Raw genomic sequence first — 22,558 nt, 5'->3', positions numbered from 1 at the left:
GCCTTCATCTGTCTGGAACTTGGACTGTTTGCAATTTGAAGAATTCACAAGAGAATGCATAAAGAAATATAATTTTTTATTTTCAAGGTTAGCTGATTTTAAGGGGCTTTTTGGTATGTGGTCAAATTGAGAATTCTGTAGGAGTGCAGGTTTTTCTTTTTTGTAGGCATATAGAAAAATTTATTTTTCTCTACCAGTGAAATTATAACTCAAAGCTGCAAGTATAAAATTGGGAATAAACAATGTGTGTTCATCTAACCAAAGGGCACAAAACATGAAACTGCACTTTCAATGAATCAATTTATGGCAGAAGGAGTTTTTCCTTATATAGGATGTGAATTAGAAAATGGAACACTTTTCTTTAATAATAAAAAAATAAGATGGCACACTTAGATATCTGTGTGCTAAATGCAAAAATTGCACTCCCCCCTTGCCCATCTTAGAGATCTTTATATTATTAAGAATATAGTTGGGCCCAGACAAATAGAGCAAATAAGACAATTACAAATGAAAGATGGACCTGTGAGAATAGTACAAAAACACTCCCAGTAAACTTGAGAAACCTCTGATTTAGGCCTAATGCTGAAGAGTTTGGGATCATTAATTTGCCTTTTGAGGTTAATCATTGTTTAGCCCACCCACACAACTTGAGGGATTTCATGTTTGCAAATGTCAGCCCTATGGCCACTATTATGCCTCTTTTCCTTTGTGTTCTGTTTTTCTTGTTCAGGGTTTCTTCTTTAAAAAGGTAAGAGTTGGAGGGAGGCAGGGGAGAAGAGACACATTTAAGCCCCTTGTCTACCCAAGTTCATCATTTTCCATGAGCACAGCCTACTCAGATTGCTCCGTCAGAGTCGGAGTCGGGAGACTGCAGAGGGCGTGGAGGTCACTGGGAAGGACAGGGACGTGGGAAGGGTAGCTGATGGTACAGGTGAGCAGAGACGAGCCATGGATTTTGTCTGATGCCTCTCATTTGATTCAAGTCACTCCATGAGGAATTGTTGGTTTCATTTTATTAATGAGAAAACGGAGGCTGAGAAAAACTGACTCACAATCTTATCCATTTTCTTTTACTCTGTGCTATTCTTGGGAATATTAATTTCAACATTTTGTGTAAAAGCAGCATGTAAGGTTATATATCTATGAAGTGAAGCGAAGTGAAGTTGCTCAGTCGTGTCCAACTTTTCCCTACCCCATGGACTGTAGCCTGCCAGGTTCCTCTATCCATGGGATTTTCCAGGCAAGAATACTGGCGTGTGTTGCCATTTTCTTCTCCAGGGGCTCTTCCCGATCCAGGGATTGAACCCGAGTCTCCCACATTGCAGGAGGATTCTTTTCCAGCTGAGCCACAAGGGAAGCCCAAGAATACTGGAGTGGGTAGCCTATCCCTTCTCCAGGGGGTCTTCCCTGCCTAGGAATTGAACCTGGGTCTCCTGTATTGCAGGCAGATTCTTTACCAACTGAGCTATCAGGGAATCAGCAGTATATCTATCTATCTATCTATATATCATATGTCATCAATATATATATATATCTATATATTGACTATTGGAGAAGGCAATGGCACCCCACTCCAGTACTCTTGCCTGGAAAATCCCATGGATGGAGGAACCTGGTAGGCTGCAGTCCATGGGGTCGCTAAGAGTTGGACACGACTGAGCGACTTCACTTTCACTTTTCACTTTCATGCATTGGAGAAGGAAATGGCAACCCACTCCAGTGTTCTTGCCTGGAGAATCTCAGGTGGGCTGCCGTCTCTGGGGTCGCACAGAGTTGGACACGACTGAAGTGACTTAGCATAGCATAGCATATATTGACTATAATGATATAAAATAAAATCAAGCAAAAATGAGAAAAATATTACTAAATGCTAATATATTATGGTTTTGAGAGGTAGGATACAGGATGCTTTTTTTCTTATGCCTTGTGTTCTATGTTTTCCATAATATATGATTGCTTTTCTATCATCCACAGAAATAATAGCAACAACAGCAACAAATAAAGGGCATGTATTTCTTTAAAAGGAAGACTGCTTTTGTCTCTTGGGTTACCAACGTTCCTCTTGGGAAGGTAGAAGGCTTTTAAGAAATTTATAGAAACAAAGACCGTTTGACCTTTTAAAAACTTGTCCAGTCAAACAAAACCCATAATGAAAAATTTGCACAACTCTTGGAGTTTCTATTCAGACTAGGTTACACAGTTCCCCACTAGCTATACTGTTTAAAAAAAAAGTACATTCGAGTGACTCAACTGAAAATGAAACTGGTAGCCTGATCTATAAAATAGTCTGCATATCCCTGTGTCCTATGGAAAGCAAATATTTGAATTCAATGTGTTTATTCACAGTGTTGTCCTTCAGCAAGATACTCCTGTGTCTCCAAAATGCCAAAAGATCCAATCAATTCCTCAGCCAATGATAAAGACATTTTATCTATACAATGCTGAACACTTGAATTGACTGAACAGAGAGAGATCTTTTGGTATTGTGTAGATGGAGCTGGAATGTGACAATGTGATCATTTAAACTAGGGCTCCAGCATCAAAACAACCAATTGTAAAGCAAAAGATGTAGTCTATCAGATAATTCTTTTGTCTACACAACTCCAAGCTATTATTTAGAGTAATTTGTTTTATCGACTTGACCAAATATTTAGTTGAATCTGAATAACAGAAAGAAAGAAGATTCTGGCCTGAGTTTTCTGCATCAGAAATATAAGTTAAAAGTAAACAAATCAGCAAACACAAACCTCACACGTGTCCCTCACATATAAATATTCTTTATATTTCCTCTAACATGTAGTTCTAAGCTCTGCACATTTGACTTTAATTACTTGTTAGAAAGACCTGGTCCAGACAGAATATTTATTAAAATGTAAATTAAACTTGCCCCAAAGAAAAAATGTGCAGAAAAAATAGTAGAATCAAATCCTGGGGCTAGAGGAGGTAGAGGTTAGAATCTTTTCAAGATTTAAGAAAAGAACCATTTCAGAAGAGGAAAAAGCCAGACCAAAGGGTCACTGATTTTGGACAAAACTGACTGCCCTTCATGGCTCTCATTCCATTCATCGGGAGACACCTCTGTTCTTCCAGACTCAGAACCGTCAAACTGTCCCCTCTTCATCTTTTGTATCTGACATGTTCACATCTCACCTCCTCTTTCTTTGCAACTCCTCTCTGGTTCACACCTTACTTTAAATTCTCCTGATAGAGAATCTTGCTACAATACTTCATGCCTAAATTACTACCAACAGCTTGAAAAGTGGTCCTTCTTCAAAAGTGGAGGCAGAGTCTCAGCCTCCAAGCCTGCCTCATCCACAGCTGTCAGATTTATTGTCCCCAAACACCACTTTCCTCACTGCTGCTTCCTGCTCACCACTCACACTCTTGGTTGCTCCTGCACTAAGTTCAAACTTCTTCCTTTGCCTGATATTTGGGATCCTCCACAACCCTTTCTCTCATTCTTCTCTCTCTCTTTCTCTCTCTCTCTCACAGATATACATATACACTAGCAATCCAATCTTACTTTCTGCTGTTCCTTCAAAGACTTCATTTTAATCAACCAAGTCACTGCTGTGTGTGCTTAGTCACTCAGTCATGTCTGACTCTTTGCAGCCCTATGGACTGTAAACTGCCAGGCTCCTCTGTCCGTGGGGATTCTCCAGGCAAGAACTGGAGTAGGTTGCCATGCCCTCCTCCAGGGGATCTTCCCAACCCAGGGATTGAACTCAGGACTCCCACATAGTAGGCAGATTCTTTACCATTTGAGCCACCAGGGAACCAAATCACTGCATACTCTAAAAATTCCCCCATAGTACCCTATCCTGGTCCCCTCTCCAAATCCATACCATTCTCTTTCCAGCCATATCCTCATGACAACCCTAAATCCTCTGAACACAATTCCAAATGCCCTAATTATTAAAAGTTCAAGAAGTTGCCAAATCCTATACACACCTGTTCAACCAATGATCTTTGTTTAAATGGTGCATTATAGTTTAAAGAATAAATCTATTTCCCTTAGAGTTGCCAACATATTAACAGACTCAGAATGAGGCTAATTAAACACTCAGATGAACCAACTTTAGGTGTCCTTCATCAGGTATTTCATTGAACCTTACACCAATTCTGGTTGCTATTTATCCTCATGCTTAAAGATGAGGAAACTGAGGCTCAGAGAGTTCTGCTTACCCAAGGTCATACATCCAAGATTATTAGAACCCTAGAATTTTAAAGCCCAGGGTTTTTTGGAGCCTTTGGCTTTTTGTTTTACTACTCGGCCTCTTTGAGGACAGCCTATCTGTTAACAGCTTTGAAATATGAGTGTGAACATGTAACACAATTAGCAATTTAAAGCACATTATTAATGCTGATAGGTACTAATGACTGTAATTGAAAGGGAAGAGATTAAACCAGACAAACAATTTTTTAGAATTTATAACAAGAATATAAATGAGTCTAATGAATGAATTTACTTCCTGACCTTCTTTGCTACAGACATTAACCCATGTTTAGTCTCTAATTGAGATGTACATATTCTTTACTGTCTTATTGTATTTGTTAATGTTTGCCTTGGCAGATGGCCAACAGACCTCTCTGAGTTTCCCTTAATCAAATTTTGGGTAATAGATGGCCAAATATGCCTTGTATTAGGTAGCACTGCTAGATCCAAAGCAACAGAAATCTAAGAGCTGGCAATAGTTTCTCAAGTCTTCCCTTTTATCATCTAGGCACCTTTAATAATACATGTTATATAAATCAAATGTCGTGATATAATTTAAAATGTTGTATATATTTCTTTTTAGTGATAGTTCATTATTCATTTCATGCATGCCTAAAACACCACTATTTATTAGTAACTTACTTCACTATGTGCCCAACATTCAATACAATTCTTCATATTTCAGCCAATCCAGAGATTAGGAAGTGATAGTATGAATGATTCACCTGCATACTTTAAAAAGTACACTCAGTTTCTGTTTATGTACATAGGAAGAACTAAATGCCTACAGGATCAAAAAAAAAGAAAGAGAATTCAACCTGTTTGAATGAGCAAGTCTTGCTGATCACCTGTTCTTTTTTTCTGTTTAACAAAGAAAAGGATCTGAAAGCCAAGTTCCTAGATGACTTAGGTGTGTAACTATAGGTAAGTGTGCACATGATATAAAGTATTCCTGCACTGTCTTACAAACTACACCTACTGAAACACAGTTACACTTCACTCATATGAAACCACTGTTCAACAGTAACTGCCTGAGCATTCAGGTGATCTGAAACATAGCTATGCTTAATAGGAAAAAGACGTGTGAAGAATGCAGTCATTCTTTGTCACAAATTAAGCTTGGTGTTAAGCCCTTTTATCAGAACACTTCCTGAGCAGAGTGCACTGTGAGCCTGTACATGCCAGGATATTTTGTAGGGAGCTGAAGGAGAAAGTGATAGAATCTTTCTCCACTAAGACTGAAGAAAAAAAAAAAAAAGTCCAGGAACCCTTCTCAGTTTCAGTATTGTTTTGACTCATCTTTTCTCAAACTATCTTGTCAGATATTTGTCAGACGATAGAGTTCTTCAAAATATCCAGCTGCTACCTATAGAAACCAGAAATGGCCTAAATATATTGATAACATTTCTCAGAGGGGCACACCATTTTAAAGGTAGAATTCTAGGGTTTCGGTTTCTATTTCCTTATATTTTAATTGCACACAAACTGGTACCTGCTGGTGTGCTGTCAACATTTCCCCATCTATTTTTAGATTCTCAGTTGTTTTAGAGATGGATTTAATATGTAAAGCAGAGGCTTACACCAGTGAAACGCTTGTATGATTGTGTTTTAGTTTTGCCACCAGCTAAGTAGGGCAAAGTTGATCCTATCTCACAAGGAACTCTCTCCCACATTTTCTCTGTGAACTTGGACGCTCAGATTTGCTTACCTGCTTCCTTGAAGATACTGTGCTGTTGAAATATCTATTAGAGGTCTTTGAATTCAAATTCTTATTCTGATGAGTCGAGTCATTTTTCCACATGTTAGAGTTTTCTTTAGGATCTGAAGGAATGGGATTTAAGAAGAGGATCCTAGCTATGAATCCGTAGAGGACAGTGGCTAGGATCATTGGCACAACATAAAAGACACCAAAGTCCATTAGGTAAATAGGTGAGTAGTAATTCCTGGAGATCTTGTAGCCACAGGACACTACGATAGCATCTTTATAGGTGCTAATATTGAGATCCAGCAGGAAGAACCAGAGCATACAGTAAATGGATGTGAAAGCCCAGACAAAGATGATTATCTTTTTGGCTCTGGAAAATGTGCAGAGAAACTGGGCTTTGATGGGGTGACAGATCGCTATGTACCGCTCAATGGTAAAGGCTGTGATTGAGCAAGAGGATGCATTAATGCCCAAGTACTGGAGGTAAGTAATGCAGAGACATCCAACGTAGCCGTAGACCCAGGAACCGTAGATGCTGTCCGTTATGTTGGGGAGGCCTGCGGCCACCAGGACCATGAGATCAGCTACTGCTAGACTCACCAGGTAGCAGTTTGTGGGGGTCCTCATGTGCTTGGTCCTCATGACCACCAGAACTACCATGATGTTGCCCACAATGCCCAGACCACAAATAATGAGCACAAGTAAGATGGTGACCACTTGGTATTCGAGGGCCACCACAGCTCGAGGCTGAAGCTGTGTTTGGTTCAGTTCACTTCCTGTCTCGTTTTCCATCTTTAGTGGCTTGAGGTTTCTCTGGAACACTTCTCAACACATCTTCCTTCCGGCGCCCTGCCTTTACCACACTGGTTCTCTCCCCCTGTGAAGAGTTATAGTCCATATTCATTCACAGGGTCACAATCACTTACAGGTAATTCTCATGTTCTCTCATATCACCTCCCATTTTTCTCCAGTAATAGGGCTCATTTGTACTCCTGAAAACTCCTTTTATTGCAATCTAGTATAGGATGGAGTAACAGTTTTGACCACCTTACAATAAGAGGGACTGTTTTTTTCTTAATGGACAAAAATGCTCAAGAAAAGAAACACAGAAAATGCTCCCTGTTTTGAAAGCATCCTCAATAGGGGGAAAAAAAGAAACAATATCAGCTACCTGAAAAATAAATACAAAGAAATCTTTCAGATGCTTGGGGAAAGTAAAATAAGAAAAAGATACTGGGTGGGAGGCTGGGGGTGGCGGGGAGCCAAAAGCTTGACAGAAAATTAGCATCTGCCTCCTTGGCTCTCAAAGGGTGAGATCCCTCTGCTACAAAATAACAAGCCTCCCCAGGCCCCCTGCCCTGCAGACCCAACAGAGAATAATTTCTCCTCTTACCTTTTGCTCTGTAGCGCTGCCCCTTCTTCCAGGTAGATGGAGCGGTAATAAGCCTGAGTTTCCAACCTTGCAGAAAGCCTCCTCCACTTTGGCAGGGAGACCACTTAGCAGGGCTCCGTCTTCAGAACTGCGGTTCCTCTAAACCCTCACAGCCTTTTCCAACTGATGACAGACCATACAGCCGCAGCAGAAGCAGCAGCAGGAGCAGCAGCAGAGAGCCTGGCAAATCATAGATCGTCCCCTAATGAGAACACGCTCAGCTCTCCGTCTCCCCCCTCCCCTCTAACACACCCGCCCCACACTCACATTCACACACGCCAGTCAGTCCTCACTGATTCATGATTTCCCCTCTGAGGATTTTCTTATAAATGTGCTAACGATATAGTTGTAATCTGGAAGGCTGATGGTGCCAGCCAGGGGGTTTGAAGCAGCTGGTCTTATAGTTGTTTATAGTCTAAGTTCTAGGGAAACTCAGGCACCTGCGTAAAGTCCTGGGTAAAGTCCCACTCCCCTGTGGGATAGGACTTAGGGAGAGCGAAGCCATCTCAGTCCAGACACAGCCCTGAAAGACTGAAATATCTGTCTGGGCAGAGAGCACACTTTTTTCTCTATGATAGAAACCTGAGGACTATTTCTCTGGTGAACCAGTGAGGTCGGCTCCCTTCTCTCATGGTATATGAATGGAGAATGAGTTAAGACTGATTTTAAACCATTTCAGCTGCAATCTTCTGAGGCTTATACAGATTATTTTTTTTTAACCCATTTGAGATAAGAACATTGATTTAAACCTACATATGATCTGTGAACTTTGTTTTTCAACTCTGTTTTAGCATCACTTACTAGAATCTTTCTAACTGCTCTGGATACCTCTCCCCTCTTCACCCACCCTCTGGACTACAGCCACATGTACCACTCAGCAAGGTTCTGTGTCAATTTATTTCTAGGTAGAAAACATACCCAGTGGAAATCTGAACTGAGGCCACTCTGATAACACACCTCTGAAACAGACTATATAAGCCATCTTTTTTAGAAAAGTGTACTTCGGCTTGATTTTTATTTCTCTAAAGTAGCCCAGGAAACAGTGGAAACAGTGACAGACTATTTTTTGGGCTCCAAAATCACTGCAGATGGTGACTGCAGCCATGAAATTAAATAGACGCTTGCTCCTTGGAAGAAAAGTTATGACCAACATAGACAGCTTATTAAAAAGTAGAGACATTACTTTTCCAACATAAGTCTGTCTAGTCAAAGCTATGGTTTTTCCAATAGTCATGTATGGATGTGAGAGTTGGACCATAAAGAAAGCTGAGCACCAAAGAATTGATGCTTTTGAACTGTGGTGTTGGAGAAGACTCTTGAGAGTCCCTTGGAGTGCAAAGAGCTCCAAACAGTCCATCCTAAAGGAAATGAGCCCTGAATATTCATTGGAAGGACTGATTTTGAAACTGAAACTCCAATACTTTGGCCACCTGATGCAAAGAACTGATTCATTTGAAAAGACCCTGATGCTGGGAAAGATTGAGGGCAGGAGGAGAAGGGGATGACAGAGCATGAGATGGTTGGATGGCATCATCGACTCAATGGGACTGAGTTTGAGCAAACTCCAGGAGTTGGCGATGGACAAGGAGGCCTGTTGTGCTGCAGTCCATGGGGTCACAAAGACTTGGACATGACTGAGCAGCTGAACTGAACTGAACTGAACTGAAAGTAGCCCATGGGCTAATCTTTATACTTTTTAATGGAATCTCAGAAAATATGTCTTCCTTCTCTCAGAACCAAGTGAATGCACCAAATGTTAATGTCTGTCCACTTTTATTTCATACTGACAACGAAAAGCAGCCCTTAACTTAATTCCCCATATGGTGAACAGGTTGATTCTCCATTTTGGGAAGTGTAGATATTCTTTTTTCTAGAAGATGTCAATGGAAGGACAGATTTGGAGTAGACAGGACCATGGAGGTATCAGAACCATGTTCAGGGCTAGGTAACAATGGGATGAAGGTGAAGCTTGGATGACGCTGCATGAATTCCACCCTCGGAACCATTGAGGGCTCCTTGAGTATCTAACTTCTCCTTCCAAATCATCCAGAGTTACAAATTAGTGACGTATGACCCAGATTCAGGTTTCAGAAAGGTATGGTTTGGCCTGTACAATGTAGGCTCAAAGGTAGACTATTTAGACAATTTCTCAATATTGAAATGGAAATCAGTTCAGTTCAGCCGCTCAGTCGTGTCTGACTCTTTGGGACCCCATGAACCGCAGCACGCCAGGCCTCCCTGTCCATCACCAACTCCCGGAGTCCACCCAAACCCATGTCCATTGAGTCAGTGATGCCATCCAGCCATCTCATTCTCTGTCGTCCCCTTCTCCTCCTGCCCCCAATCCCTCCCAGCATCAGGGTCTTTTCAAATGAGTCAGCTCTTCACATCAGATGGCCAAAGTATTGAAGTTTCAACTTCAGCATCAGTCCTTCCAGTGAACACCCACAACTGATCTCCTTTAGGATGGACTGGCTGGATCTCCATACAGTCCAAGGGACTCTCAAGAGTGTTCTCCAACACCACAGTTCAAAAGCATCAATTCTTCTGTATGGATGTGAGAGTTGGACTATAAAGAAATGGAGATATTGCATACTAAATCTAGATTTCTACGTCTCATAAACATGGAAAGATCTGGCAACCAAGAGTCCATATTCCTGCTAGAAATAATAACCATTGAGTATTGTTGTGGGTAGCAGTTTGTGAGGTATAGGATGTGTCCTTTCCTAATTTCCTCCCTCTTTTCTGTCACATGCCAGCTTCACTCAGTATCACACATACCTGGCCTCTTTGTCTTCCTTTACCCAGGATAGGATTTCTGTCCACATTCTAGTTTGTTTGACCAGCTGATTTAGCAGACTGGAAAAAGGGTGCCATCTTTACTTCCCTCCCTGCCCTCGGGGACAGAGATTACTCTGACTACCTTGTTCCTGGTGGAATCCTCTCCATTTTGGAATAAAAAAATGCCACCACCTCCAATCTGAAAGACCTCTTGAAAAGTCACACTTTATAAAACACTTCTTCCCGTCTCCCTGTCCCCAAGATTTTAGTCAGCTTTCAGGCCTCCTTAAAAGTGTGAAACTTCACTTCAATTCTTACATGTGGGTAGTAAAGACAAAGGGATATCCATCTACAAGCTGTCTGCCTTGGCAACTCCATCTCCCGGTAAATCTGATCACATCCTTCAGCATTTCTATGCAAGGACGCCATTCTGAGTCTCCATTTTGTCTCTATTCATTTTTTAGAGCTTAATTGTTAAGCACTTACTACCACCAGGAGAAGGGGACGACAGAGGATGAGATGGTTGGATGGCATCACTGACTCAGTGGACATGAGTTTGAGTAAACTCTGGGAGTTGGTGATGGACAGGGAGGCCTGGCATGCTGTAGTCCATGGGGTCGCAGAGTCGGACACGACTGAGTGACTGAACTGACTGATTGACTGACGCACCAGGAACCTAGTACATAACATTTTGTTTTACCTTCAGATATGTTGTGGTCTGTGTGTCACACAGAGTCGGACACGACTGAAGTGACTTAGCAGCAGCAGCATGTTGTGGTCTACTGGGAGAAACCGACTCACCAACGGTTACAGATATGCACAGATCTGTCGAGCGGGTTTAGGTTGTGAAGGGAAAGCATTCATAGGTGGTGGGGGCAACGGGCTGAGGGGCCAGAGCGGACTTCTGAGGCCAAGTAACACCTGAGCACAGTCTGAAAGAGAAGCACAGCTTCTTTTTGAAAGGTGGGCTGAGTGAAGCTATTCTGACTGGAGGAGATAGAATATATAAGGCCCAGCTGTGTAAGATGGCAAGGATTGTGTGTGTGTGGGTGGGGGGTGTGGGAAAGTAACTCTATAATTCTGCTTTGGCCGTGAGGTGTATGAGCTGGTATGAGACAACCACTGATGACCAACAGGCAGCTTTTGTACTAAGGAGGCTCCCACCTCTGACTTGGATCATCGTCAGCTCATCCTTCCCTCCCTCATAACTAGCTCTTTCACCTCTGCAGAGGCCAGACTTCTGCCTTCCCCATCCCAGACTTGCCGTCCATTATAGTCCTGTCTGTTTTCAGTCTAATTCATGTCCTTTGCAAAATTGTATTTTCAAAGTATCTGTGATTTTATAACAGAGGTTTATTATTTGTAAACCTCAGTTAGATAATATCTAATAAATATTCCCATGTGTAAAGAATAGCACAAAATAGTGTACAGCTAGACTACACAGCTGGGTTGACATTTTCCCTATACTAGCTTAAATTCTGGAGAAGGCAATGGCACCCCACTCCAGTACTCTTGCCTGGAAAATCCCATGGATGGAGGAGCCTGGTGGGCTCCAGTCCATGGGGTCGCTAAGAGTCGGACATGACTGAGCGACTTCACTTTCACTTTTCACTTTCATGCATTGGAGAATGAAATGGCAACCCACTCCAGTATTCTTGCCTGGAGAATCCCAGGGCAGAGGAGCCTAGTGGGCTGCCGTCTATGGGGTTGCACAGAGTCGGACACGACTGAAGTGACTTAGCAGCAGCTTAAATTCTAACCAGCTCTGACTTTCCTGTCTTTTGAGTAATTCTGACTAGAGAAAAATGCATCCTTTGAAAACTGTCCAGTGGCATCTGTTTTGAAACAAGGGCAAGTCGTGGCTACAGCATGTAGACTGGTGCACGCACTTCTCATCATCCACTTTCAGTTTGCCCTGTGTCCTCTGAGCTTTCAGTCTTGCCCTGTTTCTCTGAGCTTTAGCCAGGCAGGCCTTCTCACTCACTTGGCTGGCATCAGTAAAAATGAGCATCACACTTACAGGCTCCTTTATAAGAATGTCCTTGGACTTCAAGCTGGGCCTTTTTTTTTTTTTTTTTTGCTTGGACACAGACTTGACCTTTGAGTTTAAGGAAAGATTTAGCACTTCTACTTCCCACCCTTGGCATTCCCAACCAGACAGCTTGCTCTCAGTGTCTGGCTACCCCAGGAAACCATCTGCTTGGCCAAGTCTCTGTCCTTGGGACACAGTGGCTGAATGGTTCCACACATGCTTCGTTCTACACAAGGGGAATTCTACAAGAATTCTACACAAGAGGAATTTAGGAAAATCCTATGCTGGCCTCTGACAGTGATCTCAGCTGTCTAGGTAGTAGGTGACTGTCTTTTGGTTGTCATGAACCCATTAGTAGAAAGATGATTAGTTATGCCATCTTAAATGTTAGCATGCATCTGGATCTCCAGGGCAGTGTGTTAACTGGGTAACACCATCCCCAAGCTGCTGTTTCAGTAGCTTGAGGGTGGAACCTGAGCATATGCATTTACTATAAACTCCAAGTAATGGGACACTGCTTGTCTGTGTACCACAGTTTGAGTAACGCTGTGCAGTACAATCTAGGTCAGTGATTCTTGTGTGGGAGGTGGGAACAATGATGAATCTGAATCACCTGGAGAGAGTTTTAAAAATGTACATGTCAGCTTAGCTCTCTTAATTATTTTGAGTTTTGGTATATTTCCTCAAATTGGACGAGGGCTTGAGAAAGAGACTGGGGTTCTGGACAAAAGCAACTGACTTGTTCTGCTCCTCTGTATCTATCATTCCCTCTCATCTCTACCGTCATATCTGGAGCTTGGTTCAGCAGATGGGGGATTGTTGGGAAAGAGAATATCTGTGTTCACCGTGGTCAAGTGGCCCTGGGGTCAGAGATACTACCGAGCATCCAGCTAGGTCCATGGTTTGCAGGACCCTGGCCAGGGTGAAGGGAGGGTAAAATTTAAGGGGTTGCCAACAACCTCACTAATTAATACCATTAATATTTTAATGTAATATTTTAAAAATTAAAGTTTATACAAAAAGTCTATGATGAATAAAATATCAACATTTTAAATAGAGACAGAATCATCATTATTATTATGAATTGTCCCTTTCACCTCAGGTTCCAAGTATGGATTCTTTACTTAAATTTTGATCTCTTGTTTACTCTGGATTATTTTGCATTCATTTTGAGTTTTAAAAAAACATTGCATTAAATCTATATCCTGATTATTGTTTTTTTGGAGTCCCCTGAAACTTTGTACCCTCCCTTGCTTCTGTCTATTCATCCCTGGTTGAATTTCAGAATCACCTGGAGAGTTTTAAAAAGTATAGATACTCAGGTCCCTTTCCCAGATATTCTTATTTAATTAGGCAGGAAGTGAAGCCTAAACTTTGGTATGTATAGTGATGATTAAGAACCACTGAACTACACCGAAAAACCGCTGGTCTCTGGAGAGGCGGGGGTAGGGGTACATGGGGGTCCAAGCTGCGGGAGTGCCAGGGAGGTGAAGTAAACTAGATACAGGTAACCCGCCAAGCTGTGGAAAGGGTGACGACATCAGAAAACGCTGGCAACAGAACACTGGCATAGACTCTGGTTCCTGAGAGAAACTGTATAACTGTGCAGGTTGCTTGGTTTAGAAGAACAGAGTGAGGTGCAGGCTATCAAGCTGAGACCCAGACGTAAAGACCTGGTCACTGGGATTGGGGTAGAAGATCTGGGTTCAGGAAGTAGCAAAAAAGGTCAACTCAGGATTTGATGCTGAGTCATCTAGATACTAAGCTAAGTATCCTTCAAAATTTCTTCTATTCAGGAATAAGCTTTATCACAGAGCCTGGGGTAGAAGAAGGCACTTGGCAAACTTGATAGAGATGTCAAAATTTATTTTGGCTGAAATTTATATATTAGCTAGAGAAGACTGTTAACTCTTGATCAACAAAGAAAAGTACTTTATGAAATGGAATTATGAGTTGTGTTTGTGCTCATTGAAAAAGGCACAGAATCTGAGAGGCAAAAGTAAGTTGCATAGTAATAAAGTGTATTTTTTTTTTTTTTTCCGCTGAACTTTGTTGGCTCAGCGGTGAAGAATCCACCTGCAATGCAGATGTATGTTTGATCCCTGGGTCAGGGAGATTCTCTGGAGAAGGAAACAGCAACCCGCTCCAGTATTCTTGCCTGGGAAATTCCATGGACAGAGGAGCCTGGTGGGATACAGTCCATGGGGTCACAAAAGAACTGGACATGACTGAGTGACCAAACCACCATCACAACAACAATGTGTATCTTAGGCACAGGTGCACTGCCTTTCTATTTCTCAACCATATATCCTCTTATATTTCCATTCCCTAGTGTCCACATTTGTGGGGAAAATAAGATCTTAGATTTTAAAATGAAGTACAGTAGAAGTCAACCTAAAAATATTCTTTTTTAAAAAGTAGAAACACATACATACACATAGCTTCTTACCCTCTGCAGTCTACCATTTGTTACCTGGTTGAGTGAAACATGTTCAGGAAGAGTTAACATCAGTTACTAAAATTTCCCAAAGCATCATGGCCTGCACAAAAGATTGAAGAGTGAGAATTTTAATCAAAACTTCTAAGCTTGTAAATCAACTATACTTCAATAAAAATAAATTTAAAAGTTCATATAATATAAAAAAGTTATTGCAATTAAGTTTTTATAAAATTCCATTTTGTAAGCTGAATATGGCTTACTCTGGCTGCTAGGAATTTCAAGTCCAAGTCTATATCCTTACATAAATAGTTGTGTAAGACTTTACCAATAAAATGCCTTTTTTTTTTTGCTAACTAAGTCTATCAACTTTGTATTTGACTTTCAGTCCCTCTTCTGCTCTTATTTATTATGTCAGACAAACAGATATAGACATATAATACTGCTTCCCAGCTAAGTATATACCATTTAAAAATAAATTTTATTGAGATACAATTTATGTAAAATAATTCACTTCAGCTGTAGAGTTTTATGAATTATTGCAAATACATAAAACTTTGTAACAACCACCATAATTGAGATACAGAAAACATCACTACCACAAAATGTTTCCTATGTTCCTTCCCATTCAATTCTGTATCCTCTGAATAATTCTTAGTTCAGATAAATATTGGTCGGCTTTCTATTTCTAGACTATATTTAACTTTTGAAGAGCTTTATATAAGTGCACAAAACACAGAAATTATATAAGTGGAATTATATAGTATGTACTCTTATATACACATAAATCAGCTTTTTATACTTACCCATTTTGTTGCATGAATCAGTGGTTTGTCCCCTTTTATTGCTACAGTATTCCATTGTATGGCTATATGAATATATCATATTTTATCCAATCACCTGTGGATATTTCAGTTGTTTTCAAGTTTTGATAATTATGAGCAAAACTTCTATACATAGCATGCAAATACAAGGTCTGTGAAAACATTTTGTCGTTTTTCCTGGATAAGAATTACCAAATTCCAAGAGTGAAACTGTTGGGACATAAATGTAATAGATGTTTACATTTCTAAGAAATCACCAAATATCTTCCAAAATGATTGCATCATTTGCATATGAATTTGCATGTTTTATTTTCATACAAACCTACATAATGGCTACCAGTAAAAAATTCAAAGCTTCAAGAAAGTAACTGTATACATTTAGGGTGAACTCTGCTTTATGCATTTGTGTCCCTCAGTATGCAGCAGAGAAAATATGTAGACTACACAGAAAAGGCAGTTCATGAACAATAAAAATTTGGCATGTAAATGAATGAATGAATTTTCCCAAATGATTGACTTAAAATATAATTCATAGAACAGATATGATGAATAAATGACACAATATGTATCAAGTACTCTGTCCAGTACTTGGCTCATACTAGAAGTTTAGTATATTTATTATTCTATAAATGCAATGTGCTCATGGAAAATAAAACTGGTATCATTAAATTTGCTAGAACACCACATACCACCTTTAAAATTTCTAAGTTATAAAATATGTCTTACTGTATCCAATGGGGTTTTTTAGTGGCTAAGATATATTTCCATGGGGGCTCCTAGTACTATATTACTTTTATTCTTCTAAAACTGAGTAAATGTGAAATACAACATTAAATGCTTTCATGCCTCTGTAATTTTATTAATGAATTAACAAAATGCAAGCATTTGCTCAATCACCATAATTATGTCTATAACAAATGAGAGAATTTATAGAATCAAAATTCTTACCGATGCTTTTGAAATTATAACGATTGTGATAAAGAACCTTAAAAAAAATGATTTGTTTTAGTTGTCAGGAATTGTTGGCTTGGAATACTGAAACTGTATATATAATAATTTTTTCTAAAGGAAGGAAGAGAGTAAGTAGTTAAGAATAAAATCTAGTTGCCTAATTACTAGGTTGCAGGGGCAGCTAGCTATTTGTTGTTACTGATGTAATCATCTGAGAGCAGTGATGTGCAGAAGGGACCACATCTCCCTTTGGAAAGCTTTCCTGATACTTCCACAGGTGGCTCCAACCTCTGGAGAAGTGGTGGGGCTTGTTGGGAGTGATGGAGATAGGAAACAGGGGTTTGTTTGAAGGAGATAAGTGAGATCTGCCAAAAATCAAAAGTATAGCATCTTAGAGAATCAAAGGCCACCTCAATACTGGAACTGATTTTTTTTTTTTTTAAAGAGAGGCATTAATGTGGAACAAATATTCAGTTTGTGAAGTCATCATAGCAATTTCCTCTAAGGTGAGACATTTCTGAAGTATTTTATTATAATTTTTCTTAAACTTTCCAGTCTTCTGAGAAATCCCTTTCAAAGAAGAATGGCAGGAAAGAAGTGTGGTGAATGAATTAAAAGGCAACATTACCGAGGGATTTCTCACCTTCACTGAAGAGGTGCATTTGTCCATCCACCTGTTCATCCGTTCACACTTGTTAAATGTTCCCTTACTGAGTGCCAGTTATTTGACAGGCTCTCTGCCAGCCACTATAGACAGAAATGTGAATATGAAAAGCACAGAGGAGCTCCCAGCCTAGGAGGGGTGACTCATGCAAACTGCCAGTGATAATGCAGTGTGCTTGTTGTTGCTGTTCAGTCATTAAGTTGTGTGTGACTCTTTGTGACCCCATGGACTGTAGCATGCCAGGCTTCCCTGCCCTTCACTATCTCCTGGAGTATGCTCAGATTCATGTCCATTGAGTTGATGATGCTATCTAACCATCTCATCCTCTGCTGCCCCCTTCTCTTTTTGCCTTCAATCTTTTCCAGCATCAGGGTGTCAGCTGCTATAATTGAGCCGTGCACGCGTTTTAAAAGGTGGACAACGTTAGGAGTGATTAATTCTATGTGAAATGGTGTGGCGTAAACTCATAAGACCAAGGAGAAGTTCAACAGGACTCAGATCCAGGAGAAATTAAAAAAAGCTATAAACTGTTGGATAAATAGCCCCTGACCAACGAGCTAGGATACAGGGAAGGTATCAAGCATGGAAAGTTGTCAGTGGACAGCAGGAGGTGCCACGTTTCTCTCTGAGGTCGTCCCATGGTGAACACTACTCTATGACACACACATGCTGTACTTGACTCTAGAAGGTGTGAGGTACATGGTGATGATGTAAAATTCACATCTTACTGTGAGTCTGGGCCAAAGAGTTTGAAAGCCACTCTGATGAAGAGAAGATGTGCAACTCCAGCATCCTAGCATCCCTGGGCAAAGGCACTAGCTTTGTAGACCTTCCAGCCTCTTGGCAGTCACAGCCAGTGTTAATGTTCAGGTTACTTCTGAGTTTTAGCCAAATGATTTAGTCAATTTAAGAATGAAAGAGAAAGGTAAGTGTATGCAAAAGAGTAAGATGTCAGTCTTCAAGGGCACAAAACACAGAAATTAAATCTTTACTTGTGCACCTCCTTATTCGAAGCATTGTGGGGAGCAAAGATAAAGAAAACAGGGTCCCATGTTCCCAAATGGTTTATAGCCCAATGGGTGAGACAAGCAAACACAAGTTATGAGTTACAATATGACCTTGTAAGTTCAACAACAGAAATGTGAAGAAGCACAGTGAGCTGCTCAGTTGTACATAAGAGCGGCCATCAGCTTGGCCAGGAAGATGAAGAAAGTTCATGGAGGAGTCGGTCCTGGACCTGAAACTCGAGAGCAGGAAGAGGAGAGAAGGTTTCAGCTGAGGCAAGAATGTGTCTAACAAAGTGAAGGGGTGGGAGGGTGGAGCATGTATGTAGAACTATGGGTTGTTCCACCTTACTCGCGACCACATTTCCTAGTAATAAGAATGTCTTTGGGAATCAGCATTCTATTTCTTCTTTCCTACAACATCCTAACAGTTGAAGACATGCTGAACCTTACCAAAATAGCTGTATTCTCCTAGGCTGCATTGTGTATGTGTAATTGAATACTAATGCAGCCAGAAAAAGAAAATTTCTACAATATTATGCCTATCCCTAAAAAATTCTGGCTGAATCAGCTTACCTAAGGGCTTAATGTACCTCAAAGATAGAACCCGAATTGACTGATCTTTTGCCTTCTGTGGGAGATGCTACAGGCAGCAACTTTCCTGGGTTTTGTCTCAGATAGGTTAGGGCAAGTGTTTGCCTCCTCTCCAGGGCAGAACAAGCCCTGGGGTTATCTTCTCCTCATCCTAGACAGACGGTTTTAACAACTTGTTTCAACAAGCAACATTAGCTTCTGGCAAACCAGGTTCAGCTTAATATGTAGTGATCTAGTGTCATTTTTAAAAATAATTAGTTCCATGCTCAGAGGAGCAGAGAGGCAAGGTGTGTGCGTAATGGAAAGGAAAGCCAGGAGTGTCCCATACATCAGCTGGATGATCCTGGACAATTTATTTCAATTCTCTGAGCCTCAGTTTCCTCATTTTTAAAATGAAGGTGTGGGAATAATTGACATGTTCTGATTTTAAATGTTTGATTTTTGAGGGTATTTTAGACTCTTCTTGAGAATCAAAAGAAACAATGTTTAAGGTTCAAGTAGCCCAGAGTCTTATTACAGCGTCTCTCCTATCCTGACATCTGGAGGGAACCAAAACGGAAAAAGTGGCTTTTCTCTCTGCAGTTGGATAAAGCTGTCCTCTGGACCCAGGCTGGGAAGTGAGACCCTCTGCTTGTGCCCCTGATATTTAATCCCATCAGTAAAACTGCATTTACTGGCAGCCTGCAAGGCTCTCTATCTGGCTTACCTCAGCGTGGAAAATGTCTAGGTTCTTGTGCACCACACACAAGGCCACTTGCTTGCGGAGACTGCAGAGGCTAAGAGCTGCATAAGGGAACAGAGCAGAAAACCCATATGATGTCAAAGATTCAAGCTCTTGGGGACCTGTAAACCCACTATACACATGCAGATGAATCCCCTTGAGAGTATAGGGTAATATCCCCTCTTTGGTGATAATCATTATATTTACTTTCTTTGCTTTCTCTTCTTGTGGCATGCATATTAATACAAGAGAAGACCAAAGCTCTGCGGATCTAATAATGTATATTTTAGGGATCTTTTGTTGAAAATTCACCTCTTTTATAGGTTACTTCCTTGACTGTGGTTAAGAAAATGCCAAATCCTGCTCCTGTCCTGTTGCTATAGCGATTATGAGAGATAAAAGCCACGCATGAAGTATTCAGGTGCAATTTTTATCAAACTAATGTTTAAATTAAACATGGATTTTAATTTATTTATTAAAATATTTGAAATCCGGTGAACACAGAGGCTGAAGCACTACTTTCCCAATTACCTCTGCCTTTCCCTTGATTGCTAGTTCATGCACACAGGTGCTTGCAGCGAGTGACTCGCTTGCATTTTCTTATTCTCAGGCAAGAACCACTGAGCCACGGTGAAGGCAGTTGAGTGACTGACTCAGCAGAAGGGACCATCTTTTTTCTTTTTCTTTTTGCACTAGTGATGGGGGCCATATAATTAATTTTAAATATTTAAAAATGCTTCTTTCCCTTCCCACTTGAGTTAGTCTCTCAGTTGCATCCGACTCTTTGCGATCCCATGGACTGCAGCTGACGAAGCTCCTCTGTCCGTGGGATTTCCCTGGCAAGAATACTGGAGTGGTTTGCCATTTCCTTCTCCAGGGGATCTTCCCAACCCAGGGATCAAACCCAGGCCTCCTGCACTGTAGGCAAATTCCTTGCCAACTGAGCTATAGGGAAGCCCACTTAAACACTGGTTCAGTTTTCAGTTCAGTTCAGTCACTCAGTCGTGTCCGATTCTTTGCGACCCCATGAATCGCAGCACGCCAGGCCTCCCTGTCCATCACCAACTCCCGGAGTTCACTCAGACTCACGTCCATTGAGTCACTGATGCCATCCAGCCATCTCATCCTCTGTCATCCCCTTCTTCTCCTGCCCCCAATCCCTCCCAGCATCAGAGTCTTTTCCAATGAGTCAACTCTTCACATGAGGTGGCCAAAGTACTAGAGTTTCAGCTTTAGCATCATTCCTTCCAAAGAAATCCCAGGGCTGATCTCCTTCAGAATGGACTGGTTGGATCTCCTTGCAGTCCAAGGGACTCTCAAGAGTCTTCTCCAACACCACAGTTCAAAAGCATCAATTCTTTGGCGCTCAGCCTTCTTCACAGTCCAACTCTTGCATCCATACATGACCACAGGAAAAACCATAGCCTTGACTAGATGGACCTTTGTTGGCAAAGTAATGTCTCTGCTTTTGAATAGGCTATCTAGGTTGGTCATAACTTTTCTTCCAAGGAGTAAGCATCTTTTAATTTCATGGCTGCAGTCACCATCTGCAGTGATTTTGGAGCCCCCCAAAATAAAGTCTGACACTGTTTCCACTGTTTCCCCATCTATTTCCCATGAAATGATGGGACCAAACAGTTTTAAAGTCACAGTAACTATGCTTTGGAAACTTGATTTTGTTTCTAGTTCCATGCCCCCATCAAGATTTGCTGATTATGCCATGTTTATGTTTCTAACCATATATTTCAAGACAGAATAAGTGAACCTACTGGTGTTAGGTCATAAATGTGGTCCTGTGTCAACTTCACACACAGGAGCAAGATTGGAGAATGAAACAGACGGCAGTAGGTGGCATGGAAGCTTTGCTTCGACAGCAGGTTGTCGCTTGGATATGGCAAATTTGGAAATTCATCCCCAGCCCCTTGCTCCATATCACATAGATGCTTTTGCCTTTGTAGGCCATACAACCTCTGTTGTAACTGCTCACTTGTGCTCTCATAGCATGAAAGGAGTCATAGGCAATATATAAGTGAATATGCATGGCTGTGTTCCAATCAAACTTTTGTTTATAAACAATCAAACCTGAATTTCATGTGTCACAAAACATTATACTCCTTTTGATTTTTTCCCCAAACATTTAAAAATGTAAAAACTATTCTTAGCTTATGGCCACTGAAATAACAGGCCGTGGGCTGATCTGGCTAGCAGGCTACTCTTTGCCAACCCCTAGCACGGAATGTTAAGACGGTGGAATCTGGGGTTAGATTGTCTTTGAATTCTAGACTCTTCCATTTTACCTGTTTTACCTTAAGTTATTAACTCCTCCCTGTCTTGGTTTCTTCGTGTGTACAGTGAAGTTGGTAATAGTACCTAGTTGTGGAGTTCTTAAGGTTTAAGTAGGGGGTAGATAGAGAATGATTAGAACTGTTCTTAACACAGTAGGAACTCACTGATAGGAGTAATTAGCATCCACATAGGACCTTGGGGAACTGGGGGAGATGCTGTAACCTGGTGGGATGGGACAAAGTCAGTTGTAAGATCTGATATCCATGGAAAGAGCCAGCATGACTTCCAGTGAGAGTACAATCGTCCCTCCTCTCTTCTGCAGTCACCAAGGCAAGAAGGCTGCCTTTCACTCACCTGCCTGGCCACCATCTATGGCCCATTTATGATAAATGCTTCTCTGTGGAAACAGCTGTTGGTGCTTTGCATGCCGGCACCTTCTGTCACATACAATTTAATCATTTTTATTTGCCTTCCACAGCACTTTCTAAGTGTTGACACGGTCATTTCAGGACTGGTCTCATCATTTTCGGATATTATGATGGCCATTTTTTATGCCTCATAAATCCAGAGAGGCAGGTTCTGCTGAATATCACACAGCTGTTGGGCAGCAGAGAGCGCCCTCCCAGAGTTGTCCATGACAATACAGAGTTGTTTTTACGATGTTTGCCATGTCTCTCCTCATTTAACTGTTTCCATTTATTTCTGGTTCCTGATCCTTTAGGCGAGCTTAGAGCTGAGGAATTTTTGTTTTGAGAGGGAGGAATTTTTTTTTTTTAATATCTGGAAGTTATCCTTCTGATGATTTTTCTTTTTTTGATGATGGTTTTCAAATTGTGAAAGTCAGTTTTCCCCAGAGACCAAACCATAATGAGAATTTTTCAGTCACTGAATCATGTCTGACTCTTTGCAAC

At 41.0% G+C, this 22,558-nt stretch overlaps 1 protein-coding gene across 1 annotated transcript in view; it reads right to left on the bottom strand.

The window, feature by feature from the left end:
- Positions 1 to 14,728, bottom strand: part of TRHR (thyrotropin releasing hormone receptor) — a 53,585-nt gene extending 38,857 nt beyond the window's left edge. Inside the window, exons 1-3 of the mRNA XM_070382827.1 lie at positions 14,640 to 14,728; positions 7,315 to 7,533; positions 5,925 to 6,798 (exon numbers count right to left, since the gene is read on the bottom strand). Coding sequence (XP_070238928.1) covers positions 5,925 to 6,713 — 789 coding nt within the window. The 5' untranslated portion in view covers positions 6,714 to 6,798; positions 7,315 to 7,533; positions 14,640 to 14,728. The remainder of the gene's footprint in view (positions 1 to 5,924; positions 6,799 to 7,314; positions 7,534 to 14,639) is intronic.
- Positions 14,729 to 22,558: the final 7,830 nt, after the last annotated feature.

This window comes from Bos mutus, chromosome 14 (genome assembly GCF_027580195.1).
Source record: "Bos mutus isolate GX-2022 chromosome 14, NWIPB_WYAK_1.1, whole genome shotgun sequence".
NCBI classification, from domain to species: Eukaryota; Metazoa; Chordata; class Mammalia; order Artiodactyla; family Bovidae; genus Bos; species Bos mutus.
The sequence above is the reverse complement of the archived record's forward strand: the minus strand, read 5'-3'. Positions and strand labels throughout refer to the sequence as shown.